Raw genomic sequence first — 14,873 nt, 5'->3', positions numbered from 1 at the left:
AGCCTGCGCGTCCGGAGCCTGTGCTCCGCAGCGGGAGAGGCCACAACAGTGAGAGGCCCCAGCAGTGAGAGGCCCCAGCAGTGAGAGGCCCGCATACCGCAAAAAAAAAAAAACCAAACAAACAAACAAAGAGAAAGAAGATCACCCACTATTTCACCATTCTGACACATTCATTGTGACGATATTTATGTTCTCATCTATTCTTTTCCCTATGCATATTTTGCTTAATTCTAAATATCAGTGTATACATTTTATTTTTTATTTTTCATTCAAAATTATTAATAAGATGATTTTAAATTCCTATATCACATTGTTGATACTTTAAGGACTAAGTTCAATCAAGATGAGGCACTTAACTTTGGACATTTACGTTATTTTCAATATTTCAAATTATATACCTTGCTGGAGGGGAAAAAAAGGTTATATAAAAAGTTCTTCTCTTTCACTGAAATATCTTACCTGGTAAATTACCAGGGATGAGATTACTGACTTAAAGGATATTTAACTATCTGTGGCCTTTGAGATCTACGTTCATTCACTCACTGCCATGAAATTTCTTTACTTAGCCAACTCCTTGTTGCATTATTAATACTAAGATAATAGCAAGCATTCATTGATTATTTGCTATGTCCCAGATACTATTCTTAGGGTTTCTACATGCATTATTTCATTCACTTCTGACAAGAACTCTATATGAAGGAGGTACTATTTTTATTAGCCCCATTTTATACTTAAGGAAACTAAGGCTTACAGAGATTATTCTAGTTTATGCACCTGGTATGTTGTTGAGCCAGAATTTAAAAACTCTGTGACTCCAGCATCTGAGCTATTAACCCTATAGTGTACCTTACATTTCTGTATATATTTGGTTATAAATACTATATATCACAAAAACTCATTTGTTATCGTGAAAAGTAATGGTACAAATTACATGCTTCTTTTCTGTGAAAGAAACACATGGTTTTCCAAAATCTAATCAACAGACACAGATTTCAATATTACTAATGCTATTAAGTTGAATGTTTTAATTACTGAAGTAACATATAACATGTATATGTCTGTAAGTTTTACATTATTAAAGTAATGATATATCTGCTAACTTGATAATAGAAAATATTAAGAAGAAACTATTAGGGAAATTCCTTATAATAAAAACTAGAAATCTATGATTATTTGAGTTCCCCTTTACATGAAATCATCAAAAAAATTACTAAATCTTTAACTCAGAAAATTAAAATTAAGCAATATAAATAATGCAAGCAGCTCACATCTCTATGTGCATGTAAACTGCATTACACCCTTGGATTTTTTTACAGTTAGGTTGACCATATATTCTATCATCCAAATCAGAACACTTTTGAAAGCAAAAAGACACAGTGTAATAAGTAAAACAATTATCCCCAGCAAACTAGACTCATGGTCACCCTGCTTAGAATAAAGTTTCATCAGTTCTTCAGTAACTAAAATCCACTGGTTGAAGTTCAGGACAAATTTTAGGGAACAGTGTGGTGCAGTGGGGAAAAAGACTTGAACTGATAAACAGGATCCTGGATTCTCACCTAATTTTGTTATTTATTAATATCCCTAAGCTTCAGTTTCTTCCTAAATTGAAAGAAATAAAAAAATAATACTTTCTACCTCATAGCGGTGTGGTAAGGATTAAATGAGAAAAAAGGAACATAATTTTTCAGTGTAAACTACAAACTACTTATACAAATCCAAGTTATAATACTGAGTTCCACACTTTGAGAAATACTATTCTACTTTTAAAATGGAATAAAATTGTACAAAAGTTCCAAAAATTTCAAATTATATTTCAGAATACGATTTATTAGTCTTCTAAAAATATTTATATATGCAAACTAAAATCTGCTCTCCATTTTTTAAAATGACTACACTTTTTATCTAAATATATTGGTTACTGTGCATAGAAGTTGCGATGTAACTGATATGTTAAATATTTTCAAAAGGACTGTTTGACAATCAAAGCATGCTATCTGGAGTTATATTTTTAAATGACTGTAAAGAGATTTTTTTCTTAAAATCACTATATTAAGAAAATAGACAGAAGTTCTCCATATATTAGATTTGACAAACATGTGGTTTTCAAAATTGAGTTATTTTTTCCAAAATCACAAAGAAGTAAAAGCTTTTCCATCAACTGATCAAAACTGTGTTCAGTTTTCACAGTTGTTCATATTTCAAACTATACTTTAACACACATCACAATGGGCTGCCATTCTAGAAAGCGCCCAGATAAACTTGCCTTTAAGTGTTTAACCACCATCATTTGGCTAGGGACTCACTAGCATCCTCTCCCAAACACTTTAGTTTTCCTCTATATGGGACTGAAATTTATTTTCAAACTCTTAACAGGACCACTGAAAGGAAACAGGAGAAATACTTATAAAGGCAGGCCTGAACTCATTCCAGAGGCAAGTACTCTCACAGCAATGCGTTGGAATTATGCCCAGGAGGGAAGTGTTTTTGCAAATGAACACAGTGCCACAGTTAAGCATAAGGTATTTAATTCCTTTGTCAACATCACTAAGGTTAAAAATTAAGAACGTTACACGATAGACAATTTACCTGAATTAGTGTGCACATCCTTTTTCGGCTGAACCGTAAGGAGGCATCTTGAGTCCTTTAATCACATGTTTTTAATGAACTCTAACGATTAATACCTAATTCTACCTATTCCAATGCAGATTAAAGTAGATGACAGTGAACTAATTTTACTTCATTTTTAAGTACCTTGATGCAGTTTGCAGGCGACAATAATTTTGGTACTCAAATGTGGTTCCAATTCTCGAAACCAAAATAAATGAATGTGAATAATCTTAATAGTACCACATTTAATGAGATGATTTTGTTCATTTGGAAGAAATTGGAGTCGTCATGGTAAATATATCTCTTTACTGCAGTTAAGGACTGCTTTTCTTACTAAATTCTATACTTAGAAGTGTAGAACTCAAACAGTTCCTGTTTGTTTTTCTTAACAAGTAAATGTAGAAATCAATTGAGTTAAATCCACAAAATGAAACAAAAGAGACTATAATTTGCTTTAAAATTTTTTAAACCTTAAAAGAACAGGACTTTTAATGTTATTTCCTAGTTTCTTTTTAGACAAATTTAATTGTCTAAAGGCCTTGTGGATAAGGCCTTTTATATGCATTTTTATGTATTTTTATGTGTCCCGTTTTTAATTGTGCAAACATTTAAAATTCCACTTTCACATCAATCAAAACCTCCATACTACTGAAACTGGCTGCTTTCACAGCTGAAGTGTAATAGTGTGTTGTTAAAATGTTCTTATAATAGTTATTGTTGAATCCACCATCATTTTCCAGTACTTGTCAATAAAAACATTTCTAGTCAATAAAAACATTCCTTTTCATTGAATTAATTAGTTCATTAAGAATATTTCTATACTTACCAAGTGGAATAGCATTCTGCCTATTAGTAGTGATAAATCTCCATCAGTTTTTGATTTCCACACATGTGGAACCTGCAGGATGTTCTACTTGTTAAGAAATACTACTAGTGAAGGAAAGGGGAAGAGGACAGTGGGTAGACAGGTTTGATTCCTTCAGGGAGTGTCAAAGGAGGCTGCTAAACTGGTCAATGGGACCAGAACCTATAGCATCTCTATTTGTTTAGCCCAGAGTTCACTTTACAATGTCAGCTATGGCAGGAATGATAATTGAGTGCTGGGTCATAGGCATTTTATATGCTAGCAACCATCCACATGAAGTATTTAACTCTTCAACCAGGACAGAAAAAGTATATTTGCTCAGTTACTCTACCTAAATAATGTGTGCAGGAGAAATATAATGTGAGCCACATATGTGATTCTTAAATTTCTAGTAGCCACATCAAAAAAGAGTATAAAGAAACTGTTGAAATAATTTTAATATTATATTTTATTTAACCAAATATATTTAATGTATGATTCTTTCAATATCTAAGTAACATACAAAATTACTAATGATGTTTGTCACATTCCTTTTTTTGGTACTAAGCCTTTGAAATTCAGTATGTAATTCATACTTGCAGCAAATATCAATTTAGAATTGCCACTATTTAGAACCTCAGAGCCACATGTGGCCACCAGCTACCTTATTAGACAACACAGATCTAAATATTTGTTAAATTATTTCTTGAAATGTTCTACTAGAATTAGAATTTTATGGGGAAGTAATGTGATTTACATAACAAACTACTAGGACCAAGACATTTAAGTTCAGCAATGAAACAGAATAATATTTGCCAGGATTCTCCTTGCTTTCTGATGGAAACCAGGGCAATACTGTTGTGAAAGTCCCGGCTCTGGAATCAGAACACCCTGAGCTTGAATCTAAGCTAGGACAAATATTACTTACTAAAGTAACTGCAATCAGCAACTTACCCTTGACAGCCCCATTTTTTTTTCTGTAAAATAGAGATGGTAATGTTATCTATCTATTAAATGAACTCGTATGTGTAAAGCACACAGAAGAGTATCTGCATATAGTAAATTAGCAAAAACATTTAGTTACAATTGTCATTGTTAGCTACAATTCCCTCTAAATTAACTAGGATGTACAAATATTAAAATTATGCAGTTGGCTTACAGGTACAAAGAATACATGAAAGTTATTTTGGGGAACGTATTATGTTTTCTAAGTTATAAGAGACATAAGTAATATAACCTTATTATATTTTCAGGATATCCACAAACAGAAAAATATCTATTAATTTTGAAGGTCCCTGTGACATAGTTTTAAATAGAAAAATACTAGCCAATTATTATGACCACATATAGCTATGTAAGAGAAAATTCAGTCTTACTATACAAAGGAAAAGCTTCACTAATTCATATGCTATTATTATTTCAAAACGAACAGAAAATGTCCAGCTGATGTATTCCAATAACTAAAACTTACTTTGGCCCACTTCCACAAAAATGTGGTCTACCTATAATATGACTTATCAGAGAAATACTCCTTTTATTATTTAGTCCAGGAAAGAAATATGGCTTTGGCAGAAGCAACCTCAGAAAGTTAGCAAGGGAAATTTGATGATTTTTTTAATCAAAGTTTTAGTACTTATAAAAAAATAATTCTTAAAGTTTGTAAATCTATTTGCATGTGTCTGGCCTATTAGTAGAACTCTTGTTAGCAGACCCCTTAACCTCCTTTTCCTGTTATCCACAAGGCCAGACGATATGGGTTTCAAGACAGGAGGAATCACACATCATTAAATCCTGATTAATCTCACCTCACTCTGCCCAGTCTCCTCTCTTAAATCTCATAGCCCAATGTGCAACTATTGTCTTCTATGTCAAGCATAAGGCCAATTAAATTTTAGTAACAAATATTATTATCGCCGACATTTATTGCAATATTTACTGAATCCTTAGTGCAGATAGCACTATGGGGAATCATTGATGAGTTCAATAGTGACTTTGCTTAAGAACTACTCAATTGGGCTGCTGGTACACAGCAGACTCACTTGTTCAAAGAGTCATTATTACTTAATAGTCATTATTACTTAAAATCTCTGATATAGAAGAAAGTGCAAAGTGAAATTTTAATAGCACACATTACTTACGTTCACAAGTGTCCCCTTTTTGCTGGTAGCCTGCTTTGCAGATACATTTTCCAATGGGCACTAACCATTCTCCTTCTGCACTGCAGTGCATCCTGGGGGAGTTTTCCGCCTCTTCCTCTGCACTGCTGACACATGTCCCTCGGACCTCGACTAAAGAGGAAAATTCTGAACCAGTCACTGTATCTGGAAAGACAGCTAAGTTCTCAATAATGGACCAGCACTTCTTGTAGTACACTTTGACTGAAACCAAAGCTATGCAAGCCCCTACATCCTGAAAGGCAAGATAGAATCCCTTTTTGGACAAAGGTCCAATCTCTCTCACCTCAGTGTTAAGCTTCATCTTTCTTTCACCAAGGTCACCTTGGGTAAAACTTTCATCTGCAGCAATGGTGTCTATTTTTACATAGAGGTTTTCTCTTATATTCCTGCCAGTGTCGTAGTCTGTTTCATAATAGTACAAATTAAAGGTTTCCTTGCAAGTTCCCAGGACTCCAGGAAGACTGTTACAATCCCTCAGGGTGAATTTCAATTCTACAAAAATCCTTTGTGCATTGCCTTTCGAAATCCAGTTAGTCCGCAGCCAGTTGTTTTGGTTGGGCTCCATGACCTGGCACACCTGGTATGTTCGGATCGGGGTATAGTTCTCATCCAAACCACTAATTTCTTCCCACTGTAAAATTTAGAAAAGGTCATCAGTCATTCAGCAAAAAATAACATTTGGCTTTTGCAAGTGCATGAGGAATCTTTAGTGTAGCACAAATGCATATCTTTGAAAGAGCTAGGTGAATTCCTACCCTGACAAACACTGTAACCTTTAGAACAGAGTCTCAATTCAGCTTCATCGTGGTGCCAGAACATCATTTTTGTTGCTTGTATTGTTTATGCATACAATAAATCTTTCATTTTGCTTAGTATCTGTTTGCTAGTGTATTAGTGTTGCTTTTTACATGTTTGCTTATGCCAATGTCTCCACTGAGCTTGGGATTTTTATAGACTAAAGCACATAACAAAATTACTTAAATTACCATTTAATGCATATACATACAGATACATGGCAGAATTCTTGATAACTCCGTTGACGTTTTAAATGTTGATGTTAAACTTAGAGTGTACCTAAAAACACAGGGAAGAAAATGCCAAGAGTACTCTGAAATGTAAAAGCATTCCACAACATGTTGATATTCAAAATGCAAAATCTTTTACGATCTTTGCAAAATGAGATATAAGGGAGGAACAATTTACAGAGCTATTTATTTATTGCAGTGTTATATATAATACTATCCATAATGCCACATAACTATAAATAAGTAGTTATAAAAGTGTGATACATCTTTATAAATAAGTTGCTTTCAACAGACAATCAAATGTACATGGCAAATCAGCATGCTGGATCATATTTCAGTAATAAGCTTTCTGACAGGAAAAATATCAGATGGTTAAAAATGTCCATTCATACGCTGATATAATGTATAATACAGCAAACTCATATATTTTCACAAAAAAGGAAAACAATAAGCTTAGCCAAATTTGCAACAATTTAAAGATTAAGTCTTGTATAATCTATCTATATTGCTCATTAGTTAATAAATTCATTTCACCTAAAAGCCTAAGAGAACAGTTGTTTATGTCCTTTCTTACCATTATTACAAAATTTCCAAGTTTGTATTTATGATACCTTAATAGTGAAATTGTCACCTACTTGTATTCATTTCCCCAATAGGAAATGCCAAATATAAAATTATATTAGTATTCTAATCCAAAGTCACATAGCATGAAATATTTAAACTATCGTTTCAAGAAAAGCAGATGGGAAAATAAACTAATAAGCATGTGGTAATGAGTCTTATTTGTAAAACTCGATCAGAAAAATCAATTTACTTAAATGCTCTGTGAAATATTAATATCTAACTTTAAAAGTAGTTCTTAGAAAACTAACAAGACAGATAAATTAGTAATATACTGTAATTCAGAAATTTCTTATGATGACGTTGTATATTTGCTACAATTTTATTATACATATCATCAAAGGTCCTCAAATGCAGCAAACAACCGATTATCATGTTCAGCTTTTACTCAACACAACTGGAGTTTGTGACTAGTTGATGGAGCGCATAGTTTCCTGTTTCAGTTAGCTGCTTATAATTTGCTTGAATGGCCCTTAGCCAAATATAACCAAATTCATCCATTTGGACAAGCAGATTTTAGTCTCTTAATTAGGTTGAAATTATTAAAATAAGTAAAACTAGTAGTAGCATCTACCCAAAAATGAAAGGCTCCAAGGATAAATGTGCTCTTTTGAACAATTCCCTAGTTACAAGAAACGAAGGCTAATTATTAGAAAGGAATATATCTCAAGAATTCCTTTTTCTAGTTCCAAGAACAATTATATTATTTTGTTCAATGTATGAAAAATCAACTTTACTACCAATGAAACTCAGTTAATTTTAATGTTTAATTAAAAATTTACTCCTGCAGGGAAAATTTCAAGATAACTGTTGCATAAATAACAAAGAGTGAGATGAAATAAATGCATTTAATGTAACTTTTGTTTTATTATCTCACTTTCTAAGAGACCGCAGTGATTTCTACAGACAACACCATTGGGAAAGAAGTCTTAATTTGGCTAGCATGCTTTTATAGTATGCTTACAAAGTTATTTCTAGACACTTATATCTTAATAACATTTTATTTCCAGTTATATATTTAACCACATGTAAGCCAATCCATTTCATATATGGAATATATTGTCAGTCGTCATTTTCTAATATTATCTGTTGATTCCTAAAGATATGTAGGGTTAACGGTTAACTCAAGATACTTTGGACTGATAAAATGTCCATTTCAGTCCAAGATAACAAAGACAGTCATAATTTATCATTTTATGGATTACATGGATGAAATATTACAATAAAATATCAGTTTACTTCCCCTTAGAGATTAAAAACCATGCTGTACCTCTATTTGTTTTAATTGATGGATGGTGGAAAATGGGCCACATCTGTCATTGGCAAGAAAGGTGCTTCATTTTTTATTGCGAATGTCTTCCTATAGTGTATATTATTTTACTCATGGAAACTACTCCACTTTTAAGAAAAGTATGACATTCATACTTCAAACTCAGCATACTTTTTATATTTAATCTGTAAATATTTGTCATTTTTATAGCTTTGTCTGACCAATACAGATAGCTGCAATATGATCTTAAGCGTCTCTCAAATATTAATTTAATAAAAAACCTAAATACTTTAAACAGATTTGCATTGTTCACATTTTGCATTCTTTAACTTCTAGCTTATGACATATTGATTTTATGATGTTCTTATACTCAAAAATCCCTTTTAGACTTTCATTCTTGTCTTTGCAAAGTTTCTTACACTTTTTATATCCTTACTTATACTTCATGCTCTTTGACTCCAGACTTTTTATTGTACCAAAGATTAACTTAAGGAACAATGGGGTACATTTACCTTTCTTGGAGACCCTTTCCTTAGTCGGGGATGAAGTATGTGTCCTGTCTCACAATTAAAATAAGACCTGAAGACATAGACACTGAACTAAACTTAAGTAATATATCTTTTCAGATATATGAAACATAACGGTCAGAATTTTTTTAGAATCGACTTATATTTTCATAGAATTTTATTGGACGGCTTTCACTCATTTATGGTAACAGATTTTTACTCTGATATGTGCGTACTCTGCCATCACTTCTGATTAATAACAACAGATAGCACAACATATAAATTTCAGAAAACCCAAATCATATTTTAGAGCAAATTTTACATTAAAATATTGAGCATATTACATTTTTAGTTATCTTTTCAAGTATATTTTGAATGATGCTAAAACGTTTTTCAAAAGAGGAAAACAGTTTTAAAGAGCTACTGTTTTAAAGAACTACATACAACCTACTTGGTGATGATACTAAGGAAGTAGAAAGCAACTAAAGAGGTTTAAGTGAGTTCGTGAAAAGCATGTTCTCTGTAATTAGTTAACAGTTATAGCCTGGAACCTGAGGTATGGTCCCACTCACAATAAGAACTCATTTTTTATCCATTTTCCAATGTTCTAAATATACCTTGTCTACTCAAAGAACTCAATGCCTCATTATAAGCACAACAAAATATTGAACAAGATATTTGAGATCAAAACAGTTTAAATATGAAGAATGTGAATAATTCCACTGGGGGAGGAGGAAAAGGTTTTATTTCTTACTTAAAAAAAATAAAGGTTGATATTTTATGAGGAGAAGCCCTTACCCCATTGGGTGGAGAGGAAATCCATTCCAGCTCTGTTTGTTGTGCTTTAGAATCCAGCAGTAGTACTGAAAAATAAAGTTGCATTTCTAAATGTCAGATGAAAAATGAAAACATGTTTGTAAAAGTTATTAAAGTCGATCTAATTTTTAAAATAATTACCGTTTTATGATTTAAAATAAAGAGTTATTTACATTAATGAATGACAAAATATATACCTACCTCTTACAAATATATTCTACTTTCTTAGGGGAAAAAAAGATATTAAAACACTAGCATTATAGTTTTTAATTAAAATATTAAAAGTAACTAAAAAACTCAAAAGTAGCATGAAAGCAAGGGTAAAAAATTGATATGTGAAGTATACTGATTCTATAGTAATAATATATTGTAAAGAATTTTGTAAACCACTGAGTGCTCTAAACTTTGTCAAATATAACATTAACATAATAAAGCATACTTTCCTATTACTCCTCAGCCAGTCATTAATTTGTACTATTCTTCCAAAAGTACTTCCTAGTGCCTTTTGAGAATTGGAGCTTATTTTTTTTTAAACTTCCACACACAGTGTCTTCTCTTAAGCCAAAATGAATACAATTAAAAACTATATTAAGCAATGTTATCATGAGAAAAATAAATTTCCTATCACTTACAAGATATATTATTGGGTTAGTCAAACATTTGTTTTCAATATTTCTATTTTTTAAATTTCCCAATATTTCAAAGCAGTACGTAATTCTCAAAATGGAATATTTAAACTTTGACTTGACTTTTAAAAAACAGTTGTATTCTGCTTTTATGCTACCATAAAGCATAATACACTTAACTTAATATTTATATAAATGTAATTAATGCTCCTGATGGTATTAATATAAGATAATGCATGCAAATATCATACATTAATATATACCATACTTCCAATTTAATATATTTTATTGCTTTTTAGGACGATTCCCCTCCTAAAGCATTCACTCTTTGCTCAAACCAGTTGCAGAGTTACATGAGTTTGTATTCTTTAAACATATTTCTATGATTCTATAGCATTTTAACAAATGTATCAATTTGTCCAGAGATAATGGTGAATACATTTTCAAGTATTGTAAATACGCTTACCATCATCCTCAGCAAAATGTTAAAATTTGAACTTAAATTAAATACATGCTTAAATAAACTTTTCAATGACCAACAGAGGGAAAAAATGTGTTTTTAAAGGCAACGAAAATTTGTTACGCTAAGAAAAGAAACAGCTGATTATGTGTTCAACCCCTTCAAGCTAGTCAAGGTTATTCCCTATAACTGAAAATGGATATAGAAACACTTTTTTCCCAAAATGTTTTATACTTAAGACGCTCAGGGAGACCATGACAGCACAAACCTTGGTTACAAACACTTGACTCCCTTTCAAATAATAATTATAATTTCAAAGCCACACTTTAAAAATACCAAGTTGTACTTCGAACTAGGAACAGCCATAAATGTTTAGATTACTGAATTTACATTAAGTAACTTTTAAAGTTTATTTTGTTTTTGTCCTCAACGTGGACAAACAACATGGGTTCCAGGTACTTTCCTTTTGAGATTACTTATTTTTTTTTTTTTTTCTTTCGGTCTTCCGCAGTGACAAGAGACAAGTGAATTTTAAACCCAGGAAACGTTCTTGGGTCGTTTTTGAGGGTGAATTAAACACTGTGATGACTGTTTACTCCTTTTCCGTTATCCCTCATCACAGCCTGGAGTGGGAACAACGGACCCCGGCGGGGCGGTGATGGCAAACAAGTTGAGAAACAAATGAACAAATAAAACAAAAGGGAAACCAGCCCTTGAGCGTTTAACCTGCTCGAAAGATTCAGCGTGTCTCCCTTCCGCCGTAGGCTCTCTGGACCAGCCCGCAAGTGCGCGCTTTTGCCTTCCCGCTCAGAACACCGAGCGCCAGCCTCCCTTCGCGCCCGCAGAGGCGTAGCCCGGCGGCCAACCAGGACCCAGGGCACGCGGGCCGGGGTTCGGGGACTCTGCGCTCTGCCTCGCGGGCCGGGGTGGGGGATGCAGGGGGTGGGGGCGAGGGTGAGGAGCGAGATGCGGGTCGCGCTCGCCGGAGCCAGCCCGGAGCCGGGCGGGCAGCGGCTGGAGCCGGGGCGGGGCCGTCGGCGGGGCGGGGCGGGGCGGGGAGGGGGCTGCCAGACTGGCGCGCCCGCCGGCCGAAGCATCCATTACGCCTCAGCCAGACTTGGGCACTCGAGGGAGCCGGTGGCGCCCTAGCTCCAGAAGGAACCGGGAGGAGGAGAGGGGCTATCGGGAAGCGTCTCCTCAGAGGGAGCGCGGCGACTGCATTAACGAAAGGAAAAACAGAAGCTGCACTTCGCCTCCAAACGTCAGACTCACACGCGCGCTCCCAGTAGCCGGAACTGACCTCCCCGACAGAACGTGTGCGGGAAAAGGGAAGAAAGGGGGGTGCCCCTTCTTCCTGTAACTACCCCCCATCCTCTCCGGAGAGCCAGGCACCTGTTCCAGGCGCTTCCCGGCGCTTGCCCCTGGGTGCCGCGGCGCCGTCTCGGGGCTTGCTCGCTCCTAGAACGGCAGCCCTGGGCCACCGTGGCGCGCCGGGTGCGTTGCCACCGAGAAGCGGAGCGCATTCCTCACCCCCGCCCACCTTTTAAACTGCTCACTTCTGCATGTAAAGAATTCGGCCTCCTAGAATCAGAATCCTCTCCACGTACTTCGCACCCAGAAGAGGAACGCGGGCGAGCAAGCCATTCTGACTGCAGGAACCTCTCCCCCTAGTGATGCAGTTATTTATAGCTCGAACTCCAGTCGGGGTCTGTGCGAGCTCGCGCGCGGGGTTTCGCCCCGGCGGTGCAAACTTTTCCTCGGGTCCCGCTATTCCAGGGGCATCAATACAAGTTTCCAGGATTCAATGTCCCTAATCGCTTATGTCATGCGAGTAGAAGTGTGGGCTTTGGTGTGTATGGCTGTGTGTTTCTAGCAGATGTGGGTTCATCTGCAAACGCGAAATCGACAGCTGGAAGTTAAGGTTTTCTCTGAATGGGTTCAGCATCAACACAGGTTGCAGATGTGGAAACTGGGGTCAGAAGGTCAGGCTGGATCAAGGAGCAGACTATGGCGTTTGGTTGTGGGAGAGGGTGTTTTGAGTGACCGAAGAAGGGTCCACGAAGAGAATTTTTAAAAGCAGCACTAAATCACTAAGTTTTCAAGGATAGATGAAGCGAGTGCCAGTACGTATCCACTCCCGACCACCATGACCTAAATCTGATAACAGATTTCTCCATCCTCCACACTTTAGGAACAAGTGATTATTAGTAGTCTGCTTTTAAATATCGGGAAATCAACCTTAGACTTACAGCCTGCAAGATACGGAGGAGGGCGGGTAGATTGTGACACTGCTCAGAAGCAAGACATTTCCATTGACAGGATTTATTTTTCCCCAGCTCCAACTACAGGCACCGAAAGGTATTTTACTTTCTGTCAATGGTTCAAAGGAAAAGGGGTGGGGGGAATAGCCATATACAGGCGTATCTGGCTGCCCAAATGAATCCTGGCTCTAGTCAACCAGAGCTAGCCCTCGGGGTCCAGGTCTTTTTCAAGGTTAGACCACTCGTACTCCTTAACTGCCGGACTGTGGGGCAGAGGTTTGGGGGCCTCTGGTCGCCCGGGAGGCATCTCGTAATCAGTTGCACTGCCCCAGCCCGTCCCCTGCCTCCCCGGCCCGGCCGAGCCCTCTGGGCTGCCGCTGTCCCCGCGGCCGCCGGGACCCGCGCGGCGCGCGCTGAATGGAGATTTCTCCCGCCCGCGGGGCGCGGAGCGCGCGCCGCCCGCTGCTTCACCTCCGCGGCTTTATTGTTCCGTGCAGGCGGCCGAGCGCCAGCCGCAGGCCCGCGCCGGCTCCTCGGACGCAGTGAGCACTTCATTAGTAACCCGAGCGTTCGGAGCTCACCCAAGTCACGGCGCCTCTAGAAAGGCTCCGGACTCCAGCCGCTCGCCGGCGGGCTGGTCAGGATACTAGAGGCTGCACTCCCCAGTCTCCGACCAACTCCGGCCGCAGCTTACCCCCAGGGAGACGAACTGCGAGAGGAGGAAGAGGAGAGGGCTAGAGGAAGAGATCTGACCCGCCCGGGGTCCCGGAGAATGAGCTTGCCGGCCGTTCCCACACCCCCGCCCCCCGTCCTCCGTTGCTGCTCACGCCCTCTGTACAGTCTGCGCCAGAAATCCCGCTCCCGTCGGGCGAACGGCCCCGGGCGCGGGGCTGCAAGCCTCTCGGAGCAGCCCGCTTGCTACCCGCCCGCCAGGAGCAGCCCGAACGTTGAGGGGGCGGGGAGCCGGCGAGGGAGGGTCGCCCGGCGCCGGAGGCGCGGCCGGCAACCCCGCGGACCAGCCGGCTCTTGCAGGTAGACAGCTAAATAAATGTCAGAACAAACTTTGCTTTCCCATCACCTTACCTTCCTTTGCAGCCTGCGCTTCCCCGGTGTGTGCAAAGCGGAGCAGCCAGATGTAGCATAAAATAATCCATGAAGGGTGCCGAGTTTGAAAAACCATGGTGCATGAGCAGGTTTTATCTTAGGTTTCAGCTGAGTCGCAGCTTTTTAAATGCTGTTTGCTCCGGAGTATGTGGGGCTTTTTTAGAAAACAAAAATTATTGCGCTCCACGCATCGATTCCCTTTCTCGATCTACGGCCGGCTGCTCCACGTTTAGCTTTTAAAAAAAATTTTCCCCTCCTTTGGTCCGCACAGTGTTTGCTGCCTGCAAGTCTCCGACTGCAGACCGGCCGCTTGCTCCACACTCCAATAATATCAATTAGAGGGGAGGGGGGCGGGGCTCCGAGCCGAGAGCCTCTGCCACTCGGGCTGAGTGGCAGGCGCAGCCGGCCTCCCAGGCGGCGATTCCCAGGGCTTGGGGGCGGGTCCCGGCGAAACGGCCGCCCCGGCCTTCGGGGCGGGGTTCGGGGCGTGGGCCAATCGGTGGCCAGCGGAGTCAGGTTGCGGGTCCAGGATTCCCTCCAGGTTTTGAGCTCG

General features: G+C 38.3%; 1 protein-coding gene across 5 annotated transcripts in view; it reads right to left on the bottom strand.

Annotated features, from left to right (window-relative positions):
* The window catches only part of EPHA7 (EPH receptor A7), a 169,030-nt gene extending 154,479 nt beyond the window's left edge, over positions 1–14,551 (bottom strand). For 4 of the 5 annotated variants that reach the window (XM_024119351.3, XM_055087617.1, XM_055087618.1 and 1 more), the window contains exons 1-3: positions 14,300–14,551; positions 9,852–9,916; positions 5,593–6,262 (exon numbers count right to left, since the gene is read on the bottom strand). In XM_024119351.3, the coding sequence (XP_023975119.1) occupies positions 5,593–6,262; positions 9,852–9,916; positions 14,300–14,396 (832 nt within the window). In that variant the 5' untranslated portion in view covers positions 14,397–14,551. The remainder of the gene's footprint in view (positions 1–5,592; positions 6,263–9,851; positions 9,917–14,299) is intronic. The other variant, XM_024119354.3, reaches the window with a different exon arrangement.
* Positions 14,552–14,873: the final 322 nt, after the last annotated feature.

This window comes from Physeter macrocephalus, chromosome 10 (genome assembly GCF_002837175.3).
Source record: "Physeter macrocephalus isolate SW-GA chromosome 10, ASM283717v5, whole genome shotgun sequence".
Classification (NCBI taxonomy): Eukaryota; Metazoa; Chordata; class Mammalia; order Artiodactyla; family Physeteridae; genus Physeter; species Physeter macrocephalus.
This window is presented reverse-complemented; position numbering and strand designations above follow the sequence as displayed.